The 27,387-nt window shown below is 40.3% G+C and overlaps 1 protein-coding gene across 2 annotated transcripts; it reads left to right on the top strand.

The window, feature by feature from the left end:
* Nucleotides 1–10,523: 10,523 nt before the first annotated feature.
* LOC103712094 (pentatricopeptide repeat-containing protein At2g20710, mitochondrial) lies at nucleotides 10,524–20,995 on the top strand. 2 transcript variants are annotated; one of them, XR_001879740.5, is made up of 3 exons: nucleotides 10,524–11,112; nucleotides 18,980–20,368; nucleotides 20,604–20,638. XR_001879740.5 is itself a non-coding variant. In XM_008798497.6 (2 exons), exons 1-2 carry the CDS (start codon nucleotides 10,819–10,821, stop codon nucleotides 20,231–20,233), a joined length of 1,548 nt encoding a protein of 515 aa, XP_008796719.3. In that variant the 5' UTR covers nucleotides 10,524–10,818; the 3' UTR covers nucleotides 20,234–20,995. The 2 variants fall into 2 exon arrangements, 1 of the variants encoding a protein (XP_008796719.3); XM_008798497.6 differs by having other exon boundaries at nucleotides 18,980–20,995.
* Nucleotides 20,996–27,387: the final 6,392 nt, after the last annotated feature.

The following is a 27,387-nucleotide window of genomic DNA, read 5'->3' as shown; positions in this document are numbered from 1 at the left end:
CCGCAGTCCCTCCACTGCCTCAATGTCAATCATAATCGGCTAGAGTCTCAAGGGTAGGGCACCCATCCATGGGTCGCCAACCACATCAATACTCTACCCATCGCCTATCAACCATCTAGTATTCTTTCCGACTGTAGGAAGATATCTTGTGATCTCTCGCCACATGAATGAGCAGTGACGCCCACTGCAAATCGCCCCTGCAGTGCCCGTCCGGCCATATCTAGCAGCCATGGTCTGACTCCAAAAACCCTGTGGCTCCAACGTGAATCGAGCTGCATGTCGGGCAATCAGCGCCTCGCCCCGCTCCACAACAAACAACACCCCGAGGCCACCCTCCCTCACTGGTAGGCAGACACTTTCCCATGCCACTAAATGCATCCCGTGACCCCCTCCATACGACCCCCACAGGAAGCTCCGAAGTAGCCACTCGATCCTTGTCAGCACTATTTTCGGAACCACTGTGTTGGCTATGAAATGGACCGGCATGGAAGCTAGCACTGATCTAATCAGCGTCAATCTAACCATCATAGAGAACGAAGATGCCCTCCAGTCTGCTCTGAATCCTCTGTACCAGACTAGAACACTCAGCCACCCATAACCTCCAGCCTGTGATGGGTACTCCCAGATAGCTCCAGGTCCCATCCTGAATTGGCATCCCCAGTATCCCCTGAATCTTCTGTCTGACCCTATGCTCAGTGCTAGGGCTGAAGGAAATTGTTGACTTCTGAAGGTTTACCTTCTGCCCCGACATTGCGCAGTACTCCGCTAATATTCTCCTGAGGACTCGTGCATCCACTGCCCGCGCCCTAGCCAGGAATAGACAATTGTCTGCGAATAGTAAATGTGATATAGACCGAGACCCTAGGGCGGGAACAAACGCCTTCAGCTCCCGGTTAGCACAAGCACCGCGCAGAGCCCGAGATAGGACATATGAACAGGTGATGAACAAATATGGGAATAAAGGACATCCCTATCTAAGCCCCATAGTAGACCTAAAGAAGGGGGAAGTGATAGTCAACTTTAAAGACCATGCAATAGCACGTATCTGGTAGAATAGTGATTACGGGTATCGATCCACAGGGATTGGGGTACAGTTGCTTTTCTTTAAAAAAAAATAAAAATATTTAAAAGGAAGAGTTTGTGAAGAAAATTAAACTAAGAAATTTAATAAAAAATGCAATTAAAACGTTATTAGTTTGAGGGGACCTAGGGCAAAGAATTCACCACTAACATCGAAACAAGGGTTATTTGTGTTTTAATTTATTCTTGGATTAACATGCGAATTGGCTACAAGCCTAATAAGCATTCGAATAAAATTTCACAAAAGTAATTTAGGCATAATCCATCTTTAGTTAGCATGAAATGTCTGCCCTAATCTAAGGTGGCAGCACACCGCATCTTCCTTAAGCATGAACTATCTTATTTTTACTTCAATGATCATGAAGAGCAGTTGTATAAACATCATACTTAAAATCACAGAAATTAAATATGAGATGAAATAAAATATTCATTAGGAGCAAAATAAAGTTTATACAACTCCAGGAATAGAAAATTAAAAACATAAAACTCGTGTCCCTTTGTTAGGGCTGCATCCGGCCCCAGTGAAGAGATTAGCTTTCCATGGTATGGGAGGTAGCAGCAACGACGCAGAAGGCCTTCATCATGACTGGGTTCCTCCCTTCTTCGTCTTCCCTCTCAGACTAATCTCAACACGAACTGAATAAAAATCAAACTCCCTTCCTCATATATTTTTTTTCTTTCCGTGGGGAGTTATTCCCATAATACCCAAAAGTATTATCTCTCCTTTCCTCTTCTTCCCGTGAGAACTCCTCCTAGCGGGATTGAACCGAACCGAAGTGAAGCCTCCTCCTTTTATAGCTTTCCCAGCCCCCTCTCCTCCTCTCTCCTTCTTTCTTCTGTGGCTGATCCGAGTGGAGGATAAGCTCGTGGAGACCTTATCTCTTCCGGATGATTGCAATATCCAATCTGGGCGTTGGGAAGAAGATGCGCTCGGATCGGATTGCGTGGAAGACGACTGCTTGTTCTCATCCGGCCGTAGAGAAAAACTCGGAACAGGGACAATGCGGAGAGGACGCGTGCTGGATGAAGAGTTGGAACTCGTCGTGGATGGAGGGTGGGATGGTTCTTTGGACTGCCGAAGACGTGGGTGCTTATCCGTGGGAGATAAGCATGGTTGGATTCGAACTTATCTTGAAGTAGGGGATATTTGGATGAAGCTCACGGCTGAGGCTTTGGCATCCGGCTGTAGGCGTTTGAGAAGATCTCGGAGGGAGAGGATGAGGATGCTGGGAAAATGTGGACGTGGGAAGCACAGGAGATTCGGGGAGATGAACCTAAGGAGGGATGTTTGGATTGCGGAAGACGTGGCCCTGTTCCGCTGAAGCAAGGAAAGTTGGATTTGGTGAAAAATCTGGATGGGGTTAATTCGGAAGATGGAAGATACTGGATTTGGTTGGGATGAAATCCAGGAAGATGATACAGACGTGGGGTGCGGAAGAAACAGGGGAAAATGCAGGGGATGCGGAAGAAAACTCGTGAAGTTGGGAGCAAATCCGGATGGGGTCTCGGCTGGAATTAATCCCAAAGCAAAGGAATCCGGAAAAGGATTTGCTGGCTGGGACGTTGTAAATGTTGGAAGAATCATCCCGGACTGCTGAGATGTCATTGAGAGGAAGTGATCCGAAAGCAGGGAAGAAGCTTGGATGCATGCGGAGGATTGAACTTGGTCATATCCCGGAATGGAAGGAAGCTTAGGCACGGCTGGGCACGGGATAAGGATGAGAAGAGATGGAGTCGATCCGGAAGTTGGGAGGAAGGAACTCGGGATGAGCGTGATTCGGAATGGGATACGGCTGGCAGCGCATGGGAGTTGTCCGTGAAGAAAGGGAATGGTTGGATAGTTGGGATCTCTGTTCTTCCGTGGCGGATGCAGGGGATTGGAGTTTATCCGGGTTGTATTTGGACGTGGAGATCACATGGGATCCGGCTTTGGGATATGGATTAACGGGATGAAGGCTGGGATTCATCACAGGTGGAAGCAGTTCTAGTCTTTGGAAATGGGAGGGAAGGAATGACGTGGAGGAAGATGGTGTTCTTTGTTCCAACGCATGGGAAAAACAATGGGTTTGAGAGGAGTTGGGTGATGCAGGATGAATGGCTGAGATGGGATGAGGCTTTGGGATCCGTGCAACTAAGATAGTATGCTTTGAGATCTGAGAAACAAATAATTGAAGGAATTTTATTGTTTTTGAGATTAAAATTGGATCTGAGAAACAAATAATTAAAGGAATTTTATTGTTTTTGAGATTAAAATTGGATCATGTGGAAAAAGAGTTGGAACGAGTGGAAAGAAATTTAGGTGAATATGTGAAGAGTCAGGAATTAATGGGAAGCACTAGGGGTTTTGGAGAAGAGTTCTTGGAGTCGACTCGGGAGGATGTGAAATGATGCAGTGTAGTTTAGGCTTTACCTAATTAAGCATGACTCGACCTGCATACATTAAGCTTAATTAGTAAATAAATAAGTAAAACTCGAATTACCTTTAATAATTTATTAAAATGCAATGATGAGGGTAATACATTTTTTAGTTGAATTTACAAAATATGTAAATTAAAATAATGATAAGTGTTATGAATAAGATATTAATTTATGCATTATTTAGCACTTATCAGGAAGGCGTGCCGTTGATCAAGATAGAAAACTTCGACCCCCGGACGCACCCCAACACCCACTCAATCCAGATCTCATAAAAGCCAAAGCACTCCAAAGCGCATCGCAAGAAACTCCATCGAATTCTGTCGTAAGCCCGTTCCATGTTTAGCTTGACAGCCATCATGCTTCGTCGTTTAGAGGCCCGTCGAAGATCCCACATCATTTCTTGAGCCAGCATGACGTTATCAGAGAGATTCCTACCTCCCACGAAAGCACCTTGCTCCTGGCATTTGAGGCATGGCAGCAGATGCTTCATCCTACCCACCATTATCCTTGCCACAACCTTATAAAGGGTTGTGCACAAACTGATGGGCCTGAAGTGGTTGTGCTCCCTCGCATCCTGACGCTTTGGTATCAACATGACAAAGGTAGCTCTCCAATCATTGGGCATCACTGCCTGACTGAAGAAATATCGCACTGCCTCCACCACCGCAACCCGAATGACGCCCCAATATCTCCTAAAGAAAAAAGGTGGAAAGCTGTCCGGCCCTGGAGCCTTGTCCCCTGTCAGGGCCCAGACCGCCTCCTGCACTTCCTCCCTTGTCACAGGTCGCACCAGGAGTGCGTTCTCCGACACTCCGAGTTGCGTATCTGCCCTCGGGAGTTGGCCGACATCCCCAGAATCCCTATCCTCTGTCCATCTGGACCAAAAGAAATCCAGCAATATCTCACTAACCTCCGCCTCCCCCTCCACCTGCCGACCAGTCCCATCTCACAGGGAACGAATCATGCTCCTCTGCCTCCTGATGACCGTCGTCCGGTAGAAAAAACTGGTATTCCGATCTTCCTCTCTAACCTACTGGATCCTAGACTTCTGTTTCCAGAAGATCTCATGCTGGCGTAGCAACTAGTGATGATCAGCAAGTAGCCCCCGTAGGCGCATCATATTTGCCTCCGGGAGCTCACCCTCCTGATCTTCTCTAGTTTGAAGGTCACTAATGGCGACCTCCACCACTTCCATCTTCCTAAAAATATCTCTCACCACATCACGGTTCCAACGGCGAAGCTGCCTCTTAGTTAGTTCCAACTTTCGTGATACCCTCTACATGGCATTGCCGTGCACCAGCAAGGACTATGCCTCCCGAACAATGTCCTAGGTTAGAGGGTAAGACAACCACACCTCAAAACGAAAGGGCTGTGATAGTCGGAGTCCGAGACTGTTGATAACAACAGTGGACAATGGTCATAAGCAATGCGGGATAAATGTCTAACCTGATAGGTAGGAAATCGGATGATCCAATCAGGGGTCGCAGTAGCCCTATCTATCTGCTCCCAAATCCTAGCCCCGCCATACTGGTTATTACACCAGGTGAATCGTGGTCCAGAGAAACCTAGATCCACTAAACCGTTCCGCGATAAAAAATCACGGAACTCTCTTTGATCTACTGTATCGGTAAAGGGTCGTCCTCCTCTCTTTTCACTTGCATTCAGAATACAATTGAAGTCACCTATCACTGTGGTCGGAAAACCCTGGGCAACTATATTAGCAATCTCGTCCCATAGGACTCTTCTATTCCTATGATTGGTGCTCACATACACCCCACATAATACCCATGGAGTAGCATTAGGTTCTGTAATAATCATGATAACCTGTTGGGGGTAGTTGTGGAAGACATCCATTGTCGCCAACCCCCGTTTCCACAACACCAAGATACCTCTAGAAAGCCCTTGGGAGTCTATGGCATAGGACTCCCAGTCAGCCTTCAGGCGGCGCTGCACTCGACGAAGTTCGTTGCCGGACAACCGCATCTCACAGAGAAAGCAGATCTCAGGGTTGTGGACCTGCACTAACCTCCTGAATGATGTCCTAAAAGACGGCTTGCCCGCCCCTTTACAATTCCATGCTAGAATCCTCATGGAAAAAAGTCTGAGAGGTCGGCCACAGGCTCATCCACCCCCTGGGCCATCGGGTCTAGCGCTACCTCAGGATACATCCCCCCACGCTGACCATCATCCTCACTCGCTCCAGAGAAAGCCCGCATAACTGCCGCTCGGGCCCTCTGTACCACTGTCGGATGATCCACCGCCGGTCTACTAGTGGTCCCTGCGACCGCAATCTGGTCATCACTGCTCTCCCTACTATCCCCTCGGGGTACCACCTTCCGAGTGGCCTGAGCCAACTGCTCTGCCTCGGGGTGGCTGACCAACACCCGGTCCCCAGCCCCATGGGCCCCTCCGCCCATGTCATGCTCGCCCAGGCTAGACTCCTGCCGGGGGCCTACTGTGACTCCAGTGCCCGCCGGAGGGGTTTTTGGCCTGGATCTCTCCCCTACCTGGGGCGGAGAACCAAATCAGAACACTATAGATGATCCCCGTGCCGGATCCTCGATGGTGTCCAACCGCCCAGGCGCACTCAATGCTCCTGGTGACCCGAACACCTCTAGTCCTAGCTCCGGGTCCATCACATCATGCCTACTCTCTAGGTCCGTCTCCCCGCATGTGAGGCCAAACCGGAAGGGACCAAGCCCCGAAAGCGTGAGCCCGGGGTCTGCCGGCTCACCAACAGGCTCGCTCGGAGCCTGCTGCTCACGAGGCCCACCAGGCGAGGGCGGCCCACCAAGCGCGCGCGGCCCAGCGGGCGCGCTCGCTGGGTTAAGGGTAGGTGGCCTAGTATGGGCCGGCCTACCCGTCACCCGAATTATGCGCGTGCGCACACGTGCCGTGCGCGTCACGCGCAGCGCACGTGCGCATGCCGAACCCACCCCAAACGGGCCGACTTTGGTGGGACTCAACTTGACCCACGCACCACGTTCAGCCGCAGGGTAGGGCAGTGTGGCATGTCTTCGGAGAAATTGTTTGTTAAATCAGGTCTAGCTCCACAGTGGATCAGTCCGATCAAAAAGTAACACATGCTAACAAAAAAATGGAAAAAAAAGAGTTAGATCATGTAGGTGCAAGTAGAGTGGTTGGAGCCGATGGTGCAAAAGTTGAAGGCCTTGCAGGTGAAAGGAAGCTTGCAGTCGCTTCTCAAAGCCATGAAGTCAATCACCGACTTCGATGAAGATCTATTCGGTGCATGGCTGAGTATCCGCAAGCCGTCCGAAGGAGTCCAATTTGGCAATGCGGAGCTCATTGGTAGAGGACGGTGGTGGGAAAGTTACCTCGAAGATGGTCTTTGGGTCACCATTGTTGTTGGCGAAGAGGTAAAGCCCAGTGGTGTTGATGGCTAGGTAGGCGAACTCGGTGTTGGACTCCTTAATGAAGTGGTTGTCGGTCGAAAGGCTTCAGTAGAGCTTGGAGATTTTGGTCCATTGGAGAAAGGCATCGAAGAGGATGATGAGGAGGCAATAGTCACCAGGGAAGACGTCAGAACCAGAGGTGGAGGAAGAGAGAGAGGCATCAATGGGGACGAGCTGGTCGAAGAGGTGGGAGTCGGTGAGGTGGTCGGAGGAGGACCGCAAGGAGGTGTTGGAGGTGTTGAGGAGGAGGAAGAGACAGAGAGCTTCAATGGGGCGAGAGGAAAGAAAAAGAGAGAACATGGGGCGGTGGGCTTGGTGGACAGACAATGGCCGTAGAGGGTGAGTGGAGGACGGCGAGGTAGTAACGAGACTGTTGATGGATGCTGGAGTTGAGAAAGGCGGTAGAGAAGATGGCGCTAAGGGCAGCAAGAAAGGCACCAATGGTGTTCACAAGATGGAGAGTGGAGGAAAAGGAAAAGGAGGGAACATGGGGCGGTGGGCTTGGCGGACCAGACAATGGCCACAAAGGGTGAGTGGAGGACGGTGAGGTAATAACGAGACTGTTGATGGATGCTGGGGTTGAGAAAGGTAGTAGAAAAGATGGCGCCAAGGGCAGCAAGTAAGGCGTCGATGTTGCTCACAAGATGGAGAGTAGAGGTGGTGGGGTTGGGTAGAGGAATTGGAGGAGATGATGGCAGCATCAGAGAAGACCAAGCGTCAAAGGAGAAGAAGAGACGAAAAGGGAGGCATAGTTGTATACATGTTGCTTTTTGGTTGGACTCGTCCACTATTTAGCTGATAGACCTAGTCCAACTAGTAATTTCTCATATCTTTGGATGCTCTCACTTGCATCGGGCATATAAAATGAGCTGTCGAGAACTACATCTCAAGCTATTTTCGCTACAACGAGTCTCGCAACCAAATAAGAGCCCGCACTTACAACCCCTCCTCACCTACATCAGGACTTTGTGGGATGATCATTGCCATCTTGCCATCCTCTTTTGTGCCTATGCTGACTTTATCCACCTTGGTCGGTGACTACACCAGTGATGTGGACCTTGACTTGGATGCCCTCAACCTCCATCTCCTTATCAAACCCTCGACGAAGAGGCCAAGGTCACTGCCTCTACTACTATCACCACATCCTCCTCCATTGTTGATGACCATGGACTCCCCATCTTTTCCTCCGCCACCCCAAGCATGCAACCCTCCATAATGCCGCACCCCCGGCTGCCTCCCCCAACCACAGCATCATCTTTGACCCTCATCAAGCACCTCCAAAATTCTGCTACCACTGTCGATGCCAATGACTATTTCCTCTTCATCAATGAGGTCGTTGTTCTCCGCGATGGTGACTGCACCAACACATCCTCTCTCACTGCTTGCCTTTGCACCTCCTCACCTTTTAGCTCTTGCCCCAACCCTAACTCCCTGCCAGCAGCCTCACCCACTGCAGCCATCTCCTCTCGTCCTTATCATTTTTCTGGCACACTAGAGAGTTAGAGCTCATGCAGATGAATAACATGTCCATTTTAATATGGATACTATACATTATGATAATTTTTAATGTTGGATGGATAGACCTTCACTTGCATCTAACTCTCTAATGTAGGGAATCCCTCTTGTTATCTAAATTTAGTAAACTGGTATGCTCCATATCAAGAATAAAGTATAGGGAATCACCATTGATATATTACTTAGCTGCAAATTTGCAAAACTTTAAACCATTCTGGATAAGCATTGAATTCAAATCGGGAGATGACAACACCATCAGATTTTAATAGGACTCTTGGGATTGGAGATCATGCTTTTAGCATTTTGTTCCCCATTCTTTATTCGCAATGGCTCCAACAAGGATACCTTGGTAGCATCTTTTTGGAATGAATCCATTGCCAGCTAGGCCATCCCTCTTAATATACCTATCTCTAAATTCAAAGATTATGGTGATGTTTCTCTTATTATGTCAGGTTTTCTACCTAACAAATCAATTTGGAAGTGGTCCCCTCTATTTTTTCTCGACGAACTCTAAATTTTTGAACAAAGGTGTTGTTGCCTGTCAAATTTCTGCTTGCCTTTGAAAGTTAGGAAAAATTTAGGGCATGTTTGGTTGGAGGGGGTTGGATTCTAGAATGGGAATAGGAATGAATGACTCCTATTTCAACCATTTGGTTGGAGGGAGTCTCTTAGCCATTCAGATTCCATAAGAGAATGGAAATGCCCTAATTTTCCAAACCCAATTCCTACTCTCTTCTAGTATTCAAATTCTATTCCGATTTTGATTCCAATTTTTTGTTGTGAACCAAATGCGTTGGGATATATAGCCTTTCCGATTTCCATTCCAATTGGTTCTGATTCCAATTTTTGTCACAAACCAAATGCACCCTCAAGATTTTCGTGTGGTTGGTGTTAAAAAACAAACTCAATATCGCATAAGAGTAGTAGAAGAAAGGATGCTTTCATGATTGTTTGTTGTCCTCTCCATCACTTTGGCCCTAACTTTATTGATCATCTAGCTATTCTCTACCCTTTTACTCTAGGTTTCTAGAGGAAGATGAGAAGGTCTAGTAATCTACAATGGTCTGGCATAAACTCTATCAATAATCATAGCAACATCCATCTGCTTCTACGTTGAAGCTAGTATTGCACCTTCTCATCATTGTTGTTACTTGGAGTGTATGGAAGGAAAGACATAATTGAATCTTCTCGCAGAAATCTTTAGAGGTAGCATTTGTTCTCAAGAAGGCACTGCTCATATTAATTTCTTAGAGACGTAACATTTCTTCCAAGCTTAGCAGGCATTCTTCAAGCTTATTTAGGTCCTTTAACCTCTACTATTAGACTTATTCCCTATTTCTTCTCTTTAACAAATCTCACCATGTTTTCTTTGGATAGCATCCTACTTTACAAGTTTGTGTCTTATTTCTTTTCAACTTTTATTACTGACATGATTAACCTTTTAAGGCCCATCACGTAATTTTGATTACCTTCATTTTTTTAACGAAGTGGGGGAGTTCCCTCCTCCTTTTCTTTTAAAAGAAAAAAAAACTTTGGAGCCAAATACTTCATAAATTATATACTATGGCTTGATGGGTCAGTAAAACCCTACTCTCATGTTTGCTAAGATTCCCATTCTAGTTGAGAACAATCTCCCCGATAATTTGCATGAAAGCTAGAGGTAAAAAAAAAAAAAAATTTCTATATACCTAAATTGGAGATTTTTTTTAATCAACTAGAACTTTAATGGATGCACACTCATCAAAAATTGGTGTAAACTCATGGGATATGATGCGGCACATAAGGATAATTAAATATCATATTACCATGCCAATATTAGCATGCCCGATCAATTTTTCATGTAAACACAATGTAGGCTCCAAAGCACTTTCTTTTTGTTTACGAGGTGCGGCGCATATATACAAAAATTTGGATAGGCTCTACCTGATGATATTGTTCGAATTGGTAGATTAATTACTTTCAAATTCAAATTCAATGGCCAGATTTCTAGCCCCACCAATCACCCCCTCTAGAAAAGGAAACAAAGGAAAAAAAATACATTTAGAATCGGCAACTCCTATTCTCCTCTAAAATTGAAATTATAATAAAATTCTCTTCAATCAAATAGTTGAAATTGAAGTTAATTGTAACTCCTCCAACCAAATATAGGCGCTTGAGAAAAATTCCCCTTGATTTGATCAAATAGATGATTCGATCTCCTATTTTTGGCAAATTCCACTTGAAAATCCAATTGTCTACTCGTACAATTGTTTTTTTCTTTTTTTTTCAGAAGAAAAAGTAGACGAGGGTTTAAGCCCGACCCCAAAACCCCCGACCTGGACCATTCCCATTCCCCCTTTCGAGCCTCCCTACCACGGAGTGCAGCAGAGTTGCATGCAGTTACAGAGCCGTCATGAAGCTCTTTGGCTCCTCCAGTGGAGCCCGTCCTTTGTACCAGCTTGAATCTAGGGTTAGGGTTAAGGCCGGTTTGGGGGCTTTCCTGTCCACGGAAGCGATCCGCCAACCGGCCGACAGGGGCTGGACGGACACCCTCTACAACCGGGTGGTGCTGGTGGCGGACCCCAAGATCTCGGTCGTCCCCGTTCTGGAGAGATGGGTCCAGGAAGGGAAGCCCGTGGAGAAGAAAGACCTCCAGTCGATGGTCAAGCAGATGATGGATTTCCGGAGATACTCTCACGCCCTCGAGGTCTAAAATCTTTCTCCTCCTTTCTTTCTTCTTCTTCTTCTTCGTCGTGTTTTTCTATTTTCATTTTTATTTTTTTAACTCTAGATGTTTTGATTGCTGTGGTTAAAAATCTCTGTTTTGAGAAAAAGATTGGATTTTTAACTTCATTCTTATAGCGACAAGATTAATTATTCTCTGTTTAGAAGTTTATGTTTAGTGGGTTGAAATTCTATTGCATTTGAGTGTAACCATCATGTTCTTTACTAGTTGTGCATTTTTAGTTTTCCTAGTCTATGTCCATTTTGTTTAAAGGATTATATACGATTGAGCTGAACAACCTAAAGAATTCCATTCTGAGTGGTATCATTTGTTTGATTTTTTTTTTAAATCCTTTCCTGGACATTGATGTTGCTTTATCCTCGGTTTCTCTTTTTAGACACTTAATTCAATGACATTGCATGGATTTCCTTTCTTGTTTTTCTATTTTATATGAAATGATATTATCTTTTATGACATACTCTATAAAATGATATCATCTTTTAAGATATCCTCTGGTCTCCTATTTATTTATTTCAATCTTTGTAGTTTTAATAATGTGCCTGTGGGTGTTTTCATAAGTAACTTTAAAGAGTAGAGGGTGAATTAGCATTAAATCCTAAATTCGACTAGGTATAGAGAAGGTGGGGGACATTTTCCCCAATTATATGGGATATAAGTAACTCAAACAGTTATAATATGACTAAAATTGGAAAGCAACATGAAAGTCCTGAATTTGAAACATGACGACATCCATTGATTTTCTTGAGCAAAGGTTCAAAGGAATTATCGGATGCCACTCTGGCATTAACCCAAATATATACAAGTTTCATAAATTTACACCAAGCTGAGTATGCCACCACATATGTACGTATTCATGTAATGAATAATTGAACTGTTGGGTGTATATATAGACATTGAATTATGTTGCAATTTATCTTCATAATATGGCTCTACAGTGTACCCTGTGTATGCCTGATAATATTGAATCTCGATAGATTTATTGTTGTGTTGATGACTTACTAAGAAAACACAAATATGGGATTTTGAACAGAAAATGGGATTCTGAAGTTGCTCTTATCTTGAAATGATGATTTACATTTTTACCAACTTGACCTTCAAGTGCATTTTTTGCGGATTGTTTTTTCTTTTAGTTAGAAGTTGCAGATTGGTAGTTTAGGAAAAAAAAGGATAGAGAGGCCAACGGTGTTGTGGATTGGGTGGCCGCTTATGTGGCTAGTCATTCTGGGAGCACCTTGTGGGCCGGTGAGAGCAAGTTGCCCCGGGCACTCCGTGATCTTTTGTTTTCTGATTTTATTGAGTGTATTCGTACACGTATTGTATGAAAAGCCCGCTAAAGCAAACAAAAAAAAAAAGGATAGAGAGGAAAAAAATTCAAAACAATGTTGGACAAAACTGTTTTGCTGTCTTCAATAGTGAACTTTTTGCACATCCTATCACTCAATGTCATTGACTAACACTAGGAAAACTGCAAGTTATACACAAATCTTGGCGGCTAGAAAGAATTGTTACTAGTTGCTGATGGGATGGGCAATATATTGCTTACTACTTTTGCAATACTAATTGACGAATTAGGCACTACTTGGAGCTTACCTAATTTAATAACCAAACCAGTTCGAGAAGATTTGCTAACATTAATTGAAAGGAATATGGGATGTGACAGTGTTGAAATTTTCTATGGATATCAATTGCGTCTTACATGCACTCGTAGAGAGTTCAGCAAGGAGATAACGCTTGTTCAAGATTATGAGAACTTTTGATTAGCAAGCTTAAACTTTAAAATGCCATTAGGTCATTGATATAAAATGCTGAACAATGGTGTGCACTAGCACAGAATACAAAAGGTGCATTGTGGAAATGCTTCAACACTATTGTTTTGACTAAAGTAGTTCTTGTGCATTTATAATTAAGATATTTATCTTTGAACAATTTAGTAGAACATGCTGCTCATTCAAACTCAAATGGGAGATTTTTCTGTACCTAAAGAAGAAAGGAAAAGAGGGGGGTTGTTTGGTCCTTGCATATGTTTGCTGGCCTGAAGAACTTCATTCTTATGCGTCGTCTGGCCAGTCTGTATATTTAGAAGTGTTTGCCCTTATTTTCGCATTTGTAGTTTTTGTGTCATTTTACTTTTAAACTGAGTTGTGTGCCTTGATTCCATGTGAATCCTGAGCGAAGTAATGTGACTCAAAGTTCCTATACGATGGTGATTTTTTTTTTAAAGATAGGTTGCTCTATTTTACTGAAAAGAGAGCCAGCTTGATCTATTTGTTTTGTACCATGTTTTGTCATTCTTACCATGCTTTATCATTCTTGAACTTATGAGCATATGACAAACACTTAAGGTTCTTGTTTAAATTTTAAGACTAATTGGTTTGCAATTTGACTATGTTTTTTTTTGTTTAAGGTTGATAACTTGAAGGGATTTTAAGTTGAATTCTTCTGAAAACTTATATAGGATGCTGGCTTTAATAAAAAATAAAAAGAAGTAATGATTTCTTTTATCATGGTCATTTTTGGTTATGATATCAAGTCTAAGTAGGTTATATCCAAAACTTAATTTCAGGAAATCCATTGGTACATTGCATTAAAATTATCGACCATGCGCTGCCATTTTGGCATAATAACTTAGGGTTAGTTAGTAATTTATTTCTTGCGTTCTTCTAAACTCTTGCCACACCATCCTTTTCTCAAGCATATTTTATAATTTAGTGATATTTTGGAAACTGAGGTTGATAATTTTATCTGAAATATTAACTTCACCTATTTATCTCTGGCCAGCAAATTAAATGTTCTGAAATTTAAAATCATAACTCAGACAGCATCTACTTTTTACCCATTGCTGCATTGAAATAGGTTGCCCTTGGATTCCTTAAAGCAGAACCTATATCTTACTTTATAAAATAGACCTTGCATCACATTGGTACCTAAGCTGCAGAGTGCAAGAATGTCTACAAGTAATACTAACTTTTCCACAGGCAAGGTAATAAATAGACAGTTTCACTATCCTTTTAAATCATGCAAACGTGAATTAAGTGAGTGACTGGTCACTGATAGGGAGGTCTAAAGAGGGAAAATTGGGACAAGATCTGCTAATAAACACTAATTTGGAATTGTAAAGTTTTTTTTTTGAAGAGTTTTCTTGACGATAGTGTTCAAGTGACTTGCTTGAGTTAGACATTGTTGTCAGTAAACTTGCATTAAAAGGTCTGTACTTAGTACTATTCAGCAAGGTTTGTAATACCATTCAACGAATCTCAAGGGATGATTAAGGTGACTACTACAATTCATTAAGAAACATAATAAGAATTGAGATGGATGCTTTGCCGTTTGGTGGAAACGTATATTGTTTCTCATGTAGATGATATCTCATGAAAGTTATCTTGACTATAAAATTATGATGGACAAAAGTCATGTAATCTACATAAAGCTAAAAGTGAGGGGACTTGATCATATTTGGTACTGTTGAAGGAGAAGAAAAAAAAGGAGAAATACCTTGCTAATGCAATGCTGTTTGAAATTTACATGAAAGTTCAATGAATTGGGGATACACTGTCAAGTTATCTAAATAATTCATATATTTGTCTGGATCTGAAATTAGGTTGTATGAGACATCAAGAAATCCATACTTTAAAGTGTTACACCATTAATGAAGCTTTCTAGATGGTGGTGAAGATCAAAGTACAAAGAAAGAAACCTTTTGATAGAAGAAAATCTTCTTAAGCTGCAGAGTTGCTAAAGGTAATTGAAGTGAAACATGAGTTCTAAGGAGTACACCTATTGGTGCCATGTGATAGTGCTAAAAGACATGCATATACAAGTCATAAAAAAGATATTAAATGCTTGAATTGATTGTAGTGCGCATTATTTGGCCACTACTTGTGTGGCAAAATGAAGAGTTGATGAACACATGCTTATGGAAACTGGAAATACATCAGGAACCATGTAGAAGTTGCATAGGGAGTTGGATTCTTAGTCCTTTAGCTTTAGGAAGATTGACTGAACACACGTCTGAGAAAAGTAGGTTGGATGTGGAAGGACAATGGTTATACTTTGGTAAAAATGAAGGCTCTATTTTCCTAAGAAGTTAATCCATGTAGATAGAGACTTGCGTTTGTTATCAATTGTTATACTTTGGTAAAAACTAACAATTTCTTTGTGGATTGGTAAATATGAAGGCTCTATTTGATGGTGGGACAAGTAATTGTGAACCTACAAATCTGTAGTGCCCTAGGGGCCATCTAGATAAGAAATCAGTTTGATGAAATTGGCCTAATAGCCTGTGGATGTTCCAGTCTCCTTGAAGTGATTGAATATCCTTTCTTTTTCACTATTCTCATTTTTATTTGTCTTCTTGTGCTCAAAATACCATAGATAGAGAATTGGGTTCTTGTTGACTTGGTGTCAGAGTAACGACCTTGTGCTATGCTATGGTTCCATCAAATTCGTTTTGACAAGTAGTTGATGATCCAAGGTTGCATCTTGAAGCTGGCCTCAAAGCAAGGCTTGAGGAAACATTTGATCAGAAGCTTATTCAATTTAAAGAGGAAATTCTGTCAGCTTTTCAAGCTACAATTTCTCAAGCCTTTGAGCAACTGTAGAAGGATGATGATGAACTGGCTTTGGCATTAGTCACTATGACTACAAAGCCAACCGTGCAAATAATAAAATATTTCCAAGATCAATGCCTTGATGTGAAGGAAACTAGAAATTTCAAGTCATCTAGCAATCTTAAAGTCGATTTCTTATGTGCAGATGTGGAAGTCCAATGATAAAGTTAACGATTCTTCAGGAGAGACATCAAAAGTAGAAAGCTTTGAATTTCACCATGGTGCTTGCACACAAGAAGAGGTTGTTGAAGGTCCAATGTTTCCAACTTTCTTCCATGAGTATAAAGATATGCATGGCGAACTTGTTTAGCTTCACCAAGCTTCTTTGATGATTCAATGTTTGCTTGGTAGATTATCTAAGTGGGAATCACTATAATGTTTGTCTTGCATTGGTAGTGACAATTATAGTTGTAAGGCTACAAAAGGAGAGCTGCGATGATGAAGATGGCCAATGTGTACCTCCCAACAAAATTTGAACATGAGGACAAGTTTGTTTGAAGGGGTAAGGAATGATAGGTTTTTTATTTCTTGTGCTAATTTAAATTTGATTTGGGGTAGAATTTTACTTAAGAGGGTCCAAGTCCATTAGGGATTTGCTACCTTCTGACCCGTGACCCAAAGTCTTTTCCGAGTTGGGTCGCCTGAAGACTGGGAATGTCAATTAAGCTGTGCAACTTGCTTAAGCCGTTTGACCTGGAACCAAGGTTAGCCGTCTTGGTACCGAACCCCGTACTGGTGCCACACTAGCACAGTGTCGGTACGGTACAGTATGGAGTTTTTTTGGCATACCGAGTGTTAGTACGCCACCTGTATCGGATACCGGTACGCTATTCGTACCGGGTACCGGTACCCGAACTGGTATGGTACGACCTGTACCGTCCGGTTTGGGCCGGTACGGCATACCATGTCTAGAATGAGCTGACCCACTATTCAAGGTTTAAAAAAAAATTGGGAAAGGTGTTAGTTCTCTGATATTCTTTGAGATAGTAAAGAGAGAAGACTCTTGGGAGTGTCGTTCGACCATTTGTAGCTTGCTTGCTGTGCTTCATAGTTCACCACGAGTTGCCACCCACCTGCTATGCTCCATCGTTCCCCACATGGGTTGAAGAGTCTCCATGTTCACCTCTTTTATTGAAGGCAGCATAGCTGGGTGGCTAGATCGGGAAGTGTGGAGGAGTGACTGGATCTAGAGGGTGGATAAGATCAGTAAGGGGCCCGAGGCAAAGGAACTAGCACTCTTCTTCTTCTTCAAATTAGAGAGATTCTTCAGATCAGAGAGAGAGAGAGAGAGAGAGAGAGAGAGATTCTTCAGATCAGAGGGATAGAGAGCTTCTTCGAGATTATACTTCTTTGTGGCACCTATGAATCAGAGAGAGATCTTGACATTGGGAGAAGGATGGCCTGGTGGGGATTTGAGGAGAAGACTGGTGGTTGAGTAGGGATTTAAAACAATGGGAACCGGTCGCACCGCACTCAACCCATGATTGAACCAGAAACTCGTGACACAGATGATGTGGCAGGTCAGCCCAGTTCAACAGGTTCTGGACGTTGGTTGAGTTGATGACTGCTTTAATCATCTATTTCAAGTTTTAATTGTAAAGTATCTGCAAGGTATATGATTATATATTAAGTAGAAAAACTGTCAAGTCGAATGATAGGTTGATCAAATGGGTCCTGTTGTCAAGACCAAGGTCCAGAGTTTCAATCATCAAACTAAGCTGAAGCTAGCCCAAGAAACACGGTTTCAGTTCATTTCAATTGCAAGTTGACCGAGACATAAATGCTCTTTTTTTTTAAGTTTTACTTAATTATTTACTGTCATAACAGGGATCATTTATCTATTGGTTCAAGTACCGAAGTTCTGTAGTCTGGGTTCTGTGCATATTTCTTTGTTTTTCTTGAGTTAAAAGGGATCATCTACTTTTGGATGATAAATCTAACAATTGACAGGTCGAAACCTGCAGAAATTTTCCTAGTAAAATGATCATAGTAAATGATAAACATAGTAATAACATCTTCAATTGTTATAAAATCTTCAATTATAGTAATAACATCTTCAAATTTTATATATCTTATGAAGACTAAAATGATCAACTACAGGAGATGATGATCATAGTAAATGATAATCACAGTAATAACATCTTCATTTATATAAAATAAAAAATAACATCTTTAATAGTAAATGATAATCATAATAATAAAATATTCAATGTTAACTTTATACAAATGATAATAGTAAATGATGATCATAATAATAACGTCTTCAATTATATAAAATAAAAAATAAAGTTCTAGAATTGCAGGCATTAAGTTAAAAACTTCAAGTTCAGAATTATGAGAGACATGCTCAAATTCAATATATTTGTGAGTTCCACTAAAAGACGAGAAAGAAAAGACTTGAATACAATAGGCAATGCAAACATCACAACTACTAAATATAATAATTTTTTTGAATAACTAAAATATAACAAGCAAATAGCATAGTGTTCTCAGTACAGAAAACTGCCATAATTTAAATGAGTTGCACTTCAATACAATATCACCTTCACCCCAGCTCCACTGCAACTACAGAAATAAAGAATCCATATGGCACAAAATGCTCTAAAATGTTGTGTAATAACTTGTCTTGACGTCAATTTTTTGACTGAAAGCCTTAACCTGGGAAACTGCCAAAACTGAAGCTAGGTAAGCCTTAGCAGAACTGAAACCAAGTTCTCAAACTTGGTTGGGACGTAAGAATTTACTAGTATAATCATGAACATCATGACTTGGATACCTAATTCTTTTGTTGACACAATTTTTATACTTTATCATGATTGATGTACTTTATTCCCCAAAGGAAAGAATGGCCATGCAACCTAGCTTGGACAATTGATCAAGCTGATCGAATTTTTTCAACAGGGAAGTGCATTAGGGGGGTATTAGAAAATTAGATAATTTTGGGCAGTATGAAAGTGAAAGTGCAAAGTAAAAAATAAGGAAAAAGGAAGTCACTTTAAAGTACAGGGCCTGGCAGATACAACATCCCAAAGCAAAATCTTTCTACAACTATTGATAAGATTGCTTTTCAATTCATAAAAGCTGCATATATTTTCATTTAATTTTTTTTTTATTGCTGGCCGATCTTTATTCTCTATACCGCTAAGCTCTAATAATTGCGTAAATTTTATTGTTAAGTTCACTGTAACAAAAGATTAAAACTTTCCCAATTATTACTCCAGATATCTACGTGGATGAGCGACCGGAGGTATTTTCCCTTAACACCAGGTGACCTTGCTTATCGACTGCAAGTTATCAATAAAGTTCATGGCCTTGAACATGCAGAGAATTATTTCAATAACATACCCAGACAATTAAAATTCTATCAGCCTCATGGTGCTCTTCTCAGCTGCTATGCAGAAGAGAAATCTGTTGAGAAAGCAGAGGCTCTCTTTGAGAAAATGAAGGAGTCAAATATGCTCTCATCTTTTGTGTACAATATGCTATTGAAACTCTACTCTGACATAGGAGAACTTGGTAAAGTAGACGCCACATTCCAAGAAATGCAAGAAAAAGGAATTCTTCCTGATTTTTTCACCTACAATATTCTAATGGAAGCATATGCCAACACTTCCAACATCAATGGGATGGAAAAAATTCTGAAAAAAATACAAGATCCTAAAGTACCTGCAAATTGGCACATATATGCAGTTGCTGCTAAGGGTTATATGAAAATAGGGTTAATGGATAAGGCCTTAGCAGCACTGAAAAAATCAGAGAAACAGATCCCTCAAAAGAAGGGTCGAGTTGCTTATGGGTTTATACTCTCTCTATATGCTGATATTGGCAGCAAAGATGAGCTACACCGAGTATGGAATGCATACAAAGCAAGAGAGAGGTTATCCAACTCAATGTACATGTGCATGATAAGTGCGCTACTGAAGTTAGACGATATTGAGGGTGCAGAGGCTATCTTGAAGGAGTGGGAAACCCGGTGTAATTTCTATGATTTCCGGGTGCCGAATCTGCTTATTGGTGCTTATTGTAGGAAAGGGCTTCTAGGGAAGGCAGAATCACTAGTAAGTCAGGTCATTGAGAGTGGAAGGACACCTTTTGCTAATACATGGGACCGTTTAGCGGGTGGGTATTTTCGAGAAGGTCAGCTTTTAAAAGCAGTCGAGATGATGAAGAAGGCATTACAATTGACAGGGCAAACTAGATGGAAGCCAAATCCTGCAAATGTTCTTGCGAGCTTGGAGTACTTCAGAGATCAAAAGGATGTGGAAGCAGCAGAGAAGTTTGTGAAAATGTTAAGATGTCTGGTCCCTTTGACAGAGGAAAATTATCACTGCTTGCTGAGGACTTACTTGTTAGCTCAGAAACCAGTCACCGATTTGCTAGAGCAGATGAAAGAGAATGGATTGAATGCAGATGGTGAAACACAAAAGATTCTGGAGGAGAAAAACAACCAACATCATCCAGAATCTTCATGTTGAAACAAGAGTCAAAGTTTGTGGCACCCAATACTTAATTTTCCAAAGTGAGCCAACACTGTTAGTTGCTCTGTGCCTGCTTTGCTGCATTTGTCACATACCGAAACTATCGGTATCTTAGTGCTGAAGAATCTCAAGGTAACCAATTCAAATTACGTTTGGTCTGGAATTTAAAACCTTAGTGATCTGGTCCCCGGTTTGATACATTACTTTTCATGGATGTCATGTCTTCAAAATGCATGACCCCATTAACTGATCAATGTATCTGAACAAATTGAACTATATGTAATTTGTTTTTGTTTCATTTCTTAATTAACTTCATGCTAATTCATTTGAACTCATGCGAGTTTCTTTTGTACAAATTCTTGGTCAGAAAAAAAGTAATCAATTTTCGTTATGCAACATAAAGTGTGGTATCTTGTTGGAGATCATGAAAGAGATCACTCCCAGGATGCTAGTTCCCTCTCTGATGTATGCAACTTTCTGCCCGTTCCTCTGTCAAGCATTCAGGGTGATTACCATTTCTACGGCGGGTAATATCTTCAATATTTCGAGATGTACAGTTCTCGATTGCGAAGATGCACAGATTCTGGGTGCGGCATTCATGCCATGCACACTTGTAGTACCACGAGACATGCAGAATGGAGTGAGCAGTGAGCATGTGAAGTACCTTAACGTTTTGAATCTTCATGATTTGAAGTTATTCTGGGACCCTAGAATTTCTCCTGCCATCAGCAATCTATGCATGAGTATGTTGACCTACAATCTGTTCTTTTTAGATCCCTGGAACTAGACTGCTTTAGACCTAATCAGCTTATAATTCTTGTAGCATATATCTTTTGTTTTTTGTTGTTTCTTTCGTTGTTTGTTTTTCTTTTTTTTCCGGTGTTCTTCTGAATGTATTGTAGTTTTATCTTATATAAGCTCTTTAGTGGTGCAGGTAATTAGCATGGAACATCTATTCAGCTCAAAGTTTTTTTGATTTTTTTGGTGAACCAGTCAAACAGCTACTCACTTTTCTAAGATATACCAAAATTTGTTTTTTAGTGTGACCAAATGACCACTTTATCACCTTAGTTACCTTTGCTAATTTTAAGCTAAAAGTTGTGCCTTATTGAAATTTATCTTTTAGTTCTTTCAATATAAAATAAAGAATTAGTGTGGTTTCTGATTACTTGTCTTGGGAGAATGGGAGCTTTCAATTTGGCTGAAATTTTGATCTCTCATAACTGAAGAGGAACAAGAGGAAGCTTATCGATTTATTCAGTTCTCTAATATGATGTATCATTCCATCTTGAGGGACATCAATCATGTGTACTCAAATAATTCATTGTTTGGATTCAAAAGACACCGTATTATCTATTACATTTTAAACTTATTTGGTTCGTAGGAAAAATTTTTTCTCATCGAAATATTTTTTTTGGGAAGTTAATTTTTTGGAATATGATAACTAAAAAAATAGTTTTTATATGTTTGGTTGACAATGAAAAAGTGACATTGTAGAGTGATTTATGTTTGGCTGAGCATCTATTGTTCTGGAAAGGCTGTATGAAATATCTATTATATCCTTAATAAATGAAAAATTTTATTCATGAATTTTGATGGCTTAAAAATAGTTTTAGAAAAAAAATATTTCAATTTTTAATCGGTGGAAAATAGCTTTTTTTATATTTCTCATAAGTTTTTCTTTTTTATGAAATATGGAAATTTAATGTTTATAAAAATATTATTTTTTTATTTTTCTTTTGAAAACTCTAATCAAATAAGAGATCGTTTTTCTATTGATCATGCTTTTTTTTTTCTCCCGCAAACCAAACGACTCCTTTATCTTATTCCCTTTCTCATGCCTCATTTTAAAACTTCAAGTTGCTTTTCTAAAGGCACTGAACTTGTATTCTTTGATCGATCATATCTATCTGATTAACCTGATTGATCTACGACCTTTGATCCATAGAGCTTTTCAAGGATATTTATTGTTTCTAAGAAGGAGTTACGTATTGGCTAGGGGATACAGCAGGAGAGGAAGATAGAGAGACCCTAATCTCTCTAGCATAAGTACTTTAAAATTTTTTTGAATTAATTAAATATTCTAAGAGTGAAAAGGCTGATATATTGGGGGTTACAGGATGAGTGAGAGATGATAAAATAAATGGTGAGCTCCACGCTTATTTTACCAAAAGAAGATAAAACAAATACCTCTAAGGAGGTTATTTTTTTTCCACACTAGATTACTGAGTAAAAGTAATATAAAATTGTCATTACTTGACATAAATACCTATATTAATATTTATTAAATAAATAATAATATTAATATACAATTACATAATAATTATAATAAATATTAATATATATTTATTATTTAATAGATTATTTATCTTAATATAATACATATTCACAATATATAATTAAGATGTTATAATTATATTAATAGATATTTATATTAATTATATATATTAATTATTCATACATTAACAAATATATTAATTTAAAAATAGGTTAATTGTATATTATTTATCATAATTAATACAATAAATGAATTTATTATATTTAATATATTAATAATATTATTTATAAATAAAAATTAATTAATATATTAATATTTTTAGTAATAAATATTTGTTAATTATTAATAAATCTGGCATCAAAGACTCTCTAATAAGATGATCAAAGACAACTATTTATTTTTAGGAGTACTACAGGTTTCAAGATGCAATATTTATACTTGAGAACAAATGGATTCTAAATATTACTTACTGAAGAACCATTACATCTTTTGCACACACTCTGGCTTCCTTTCCATTGAATTTTCTCAGTACTAATAAGTCACAAACCACATGCAAATCCAACTTTGGAGTCTACTCTCATCACTATTAGAGCACATCCAAAGCTCATATCATGGCCTCTCTTTCTCCATCCAAGGCCAGTTGCAAGCTTTCCCACCCTCAAAAGATGGTTATATTTATTGCCAAACCATCCTTGTCCAATGATTGTCTCTCAACATTACCAAATGCATCCATAATCCTACGTCAAGACCTAGAGATATGCTTCAAATATATTCAAGTAATGATGAGAGACTTCTAGTTGAGCAAGCTCCACAAACATGGAGAGCAACAACAGCACTGCTGTGGGAGAAACCATTCACAGGAGTGCATCAACGATCAGGGGCGGCCCAATACATTTGGGGGCCTTAGGCGAACTCATTAGAAGGAGCCTTTTTTATTATTATTTAAATAATAAATTTTTTTAATAAGTATAAAAATATTTTAAAATTTTTATTTAAAAATAATTCGTCTAGCTTTTTGAGAAGCAAAATTACTAATTAAACTTTTATAAACTTTTATACTCAAGATCCATTAAAATACTATCTATTGCTAATTCTTGAGTTGAATTTGATGTAGTGTTATGTTTGTTTATAACAACAAATCTATCTAGAGCTCCTTTTTGAAATTGAATGAGTTTATCGATTTTTCTTTTTTTTTTGAGTTTTTCATACCCACAGTCATATTTTCTATTAGACATTTTAATCTATAAATAATATTATCAAACTAAGCAATAAAAAAAACACCACAAACAAATCAAAATATAAAAAAGTTAAAAATGATAAAACTTAATTGTGTCAAGAAAAACAAACTCGGGTTCCGACAAGTAGTGCCGAACTTAATTGTGTCGAGTTTTTATTTAAAAATAATTCGTCTAGCTTTTTGAGAAGCAAAATTACTAATTAAACTTTTATACTCAAGATCCATTAAAATACTATCTATTGCTAATCTTGAGTTGAATTTGATGTAGTGTTATATTTGTTTATAACAACAAATCTATCTAGAGCTCCTTTTTGAGATTGAATGAATTTATCGATTTTTCTTTTTTTTTTGAGTTTTTCATACCCACAGTCATATTTTCTATTAGACATTTTAATCTATAAATAATATTATCAAACTAAGCAATTAAAAAAACACCACAAACAAATCAAAATATAAAAAAGTTAAAAATGATAAAACTTAATTGTGTCAAGAAAAACAAACTCGGGTTTCGACAAGTAGTGCCGAACTTAATTGTGTCGAGTTTTTATTTAAAAATAATTCGTCTAGCTTTTTGAAAAGCAAAATTACTAATTAAACTTTTATACTCAAGATCCATTAAAATACTATCTATTGCTAATTCTTGAGTTGAATTTGATGTAGTGTTATGTTTGTTTATAACAACAAATCTATCTAGAGCTCCTTTTTGAGATTGAATGAGTTTATCGATTTTTTTTTTTTTTTTTGAGTTTTCATACCCACAGTCATATTTTCTATTAGACATTTTAATCTATAAATAATATTATCAAACTAAGCAATTAAAAAAACACCACAAACAAATCAAAATATAAAAAAGTTAAAAATGATAAAACTTAATTGTGTCAAGAAAAATAAACTCGGGTTCCGACAAGTAGTGCCGAACTTAATTGTGTCGAGAAGAGGTGGAATAGTGCCGAACTGGACGACGAGAAGAGACCGAATAGCGCCGAACTGCTGAAGTCACAACCAATCTACAATTGGACCAAAAAATAACCAATTCTAAATCAATTACTTGACTAAATAAAAATTAATTGGACCAAAAATTAATTAATAAACTAAGTGACTGACTCACCCGTCGGTCCTGCCTCACTGCTGGTGCCTGGGAATGGGATCAGTGGGAACTGGCCAACTGGGAACTTGGAAAGTGGAAGTGGGACTGTGGCCTGTGGGAACCGAGTCAACCGACCCGTGACCGTGGGTCGGTGGGTGGGGGCCTTCCCTGGGCCGGGAGGAAGTCGAAGACTCAGAGCCGGAGGAGCCGACTGCCGAGGACGGCGAAGAGAGCCAGGAGGCCTCGGTCGCCGCGGAGCCTGGAGGCAGGAAGTCGGAGGTCGGAAGTCGGGAGTCGAGAGTCGGGAGCCGGGAGGCCTCAGTCGCCGCGGAGCCCGGAGGCCGGAGGTCGGAGGAGCCGACTAGCCGAGGATGGCGACTCGGCGAGGAGAGCTGGAGAGGAGAGGACGGGAGGCCGGAGGCCAGAGCTGAGGAGGCCAGAGCTTGGACCTCGGAGCCGAGGAGGAGGCAGGCAGGCTGCAGGCAGCACAGACGAAAGCGGAGGAGGAGGAGGTGGTGGACCGTAGACTTTAGAGCGGACCGTCCGAGCGGTCGAGCAGAGTCGAGGCCCGAGGAGGCCGAGGAGCCAAGGACGGCGACGTCGGCGAGCCGGCGAGGAGAGCTAGAGAGGACTAAGAGCCGAGCTTAAAATCGGGGAGACGCCGAAGGGACGCACTGTAGCCGTGTAGCAGCGTACGAGCGGAGCTCGGTAGCCATCGCCCAGTCCCCTCCCCGTCTCAGTCGTCTGCCGGACGCCACTGCCACTACCCACTGCCCAGCCCCAGGCCCCCTATCCTTTCACATCCATCGTCTACTCGTCCGTCACCCACCCTAATTAAGCAATATAAAAAAAAAGTGGCTGTCGGTGGGGGCCTTCCCTGGGCCGGGGGCCTTAGGTGACCGGCTCGGCCGCCTAAGGCTCGGGCCGACACTGTCAACGATGGATTAACATCAAGAACAACTCCTTAGAGGTGGATGAAGAGCAGTGGAGTAAATTAATGGTAGGACTGGTGTCACATTATAATTAGCTGCAACGGTTAGGTGAGAAGGGGGTTGCCTTACGTGGGAAAGAAGAGCATGTTTTGAGTCACAAGCAATAAGCACAGTGGGGAGAAGCTAAGAAGAGATTGCTATGCGGTTAGGTGAGAGGCGATGCTGGAGGGCCGCGATCCTTATCTTTGTAATTTTTTTATTATTATTATTTTTTAGAGATTCGAATTGAGCTGGTCGAAAATTTTTTTTTTTCTATCCGATGGAATAAAAAAAAATATAATATAGTGATCACGAGCAGGAAAGATATGCCCTGAGGTGATCATTAATTTTGTATATTTTTTAACTCCAACGGAAGAATATCTTAAAAGATTCACAACACTAAAATCAACGTTTTTTAACGGATGGCATCCAAGGTCCATTATTCTATTTTGATGCTTCTCCAAAGTTACTGGTACTATGAAAACAACAGCTACGTCCACAGAATTCAGCTTTTGATTCCAAATTAAATTGGAAACTCTTGGACTCAATGGAGAAGTTTTCAAGCACAAACCATGGGAGATATTTCTCAAGTATTTTGGCGCCCATCATTTTTCTAGAACATTTTTTTTTTTTAAGTAGAGTGTATATTTCTTCTAATGACACTATTAACCTTGGAACAGAGTAACAGTTAGTAAACAATATGATTATATTATTTGACAAAGTCACCAATCTTCTTAAATTGAAACCCTCGTACATGTTTATGAAAATTACTAACATAAAATAGTAAGTCACAATGAAATGATCGAGAACGGCTACAATGTTAAATGACGGGATCATCGCATTTTTTTTTTTTTTTTTGAGGATCGACTATTTTGTAATTTTCAGTAATTAAGAAAAAAAAATCTAATTCAATCGGACCACCCACCAAGGAATTAGAAAAGCAAGACCTCCAAAATAATGACCTGCAACTTTGTCTATGAAGCTTCATGATGACTGGAAACCTAACAACATTAGCTCTTTTCTGCATCCTAGGTTCCTAGTGGAACAAGAGAAGCACATCTCGACCTACACTTTGAACGGGCTATGAGATATGATTATATTTATTTTTTTTCGCTCCCTTCAATTACAAAATTGTCTACCATTTTCATGTTTGTGAGGATGCACTAATTTTTTTTTTTTTTTGACAAAATTCTGCTTTTATGAGGATCACTTATTTCGTAATTTTCAGCGATGAAAAAAAAATAATTAATCCATGAATTAGGACTCCCACCAAGGAATCAGAAAATCAAGGGCCCCAAAGACAAACCTTTTGCAACCCTGTCCACCAAGCTTGATAGCCACTTAACACCTAACAACATTAGCTTTTTTCTGCTGTCTTGGATATTCAAACAGATCAATCATAGCTACCAGACTACAAGAGCATTGGGTCCAAGTGGAACCACAGAAACTTGGAATGAGATAAGATTTTATCAGATTCTTGTTGCCCCCACTGATTACAAAATTGTGGGCCATCTTCTTGTTTGTTTCTGTGTGTGTGTGTGTGTGTGTGTGTGTGTATCAACAAAGGCCAGTCAATAA

The sequence above is a fragment of the Phoenix dactylifera genome, chromosome 3 (assembly GCF_051530095.1).
Source record: "Phoenix dactylifera cultivar Ajwa chromosome 3, Ajwa_hap1_PhDact_Kaust_v1.1, whole genome shotgun sequence".
Classification (NCBI taxonomy): domain Eukaryota; kingdom Viridiplantae; phylum Streptophyta; class Magnoliopsida; order Arecales; family Arecaceae; genus Phoenix; species Phoenix dactylifera.
The sequence above is the reverse complement of the archived record's forward strand: the minus strand, read 5'-3'. Positions and strand labels throughout refer to the sequence as shown.

Excerpts from the sequence above, each read along its gene's own strand:
- LOC103712094 (XM_008798497.6), top strand. The coding sequence starts at position 10,819 with ATGAAGCTCTTTGGCTCCTCCAGTGGAGCCCGTCCTTTGTACCAGCTT. Across the intron at positions 11,113-18,979 it reads GATACTCTCACGCCCTCGAG|ATATCTACGTGGATGAGCGA; the intron begins GTCTAAAATCTT and ends TTATTACTCCAG.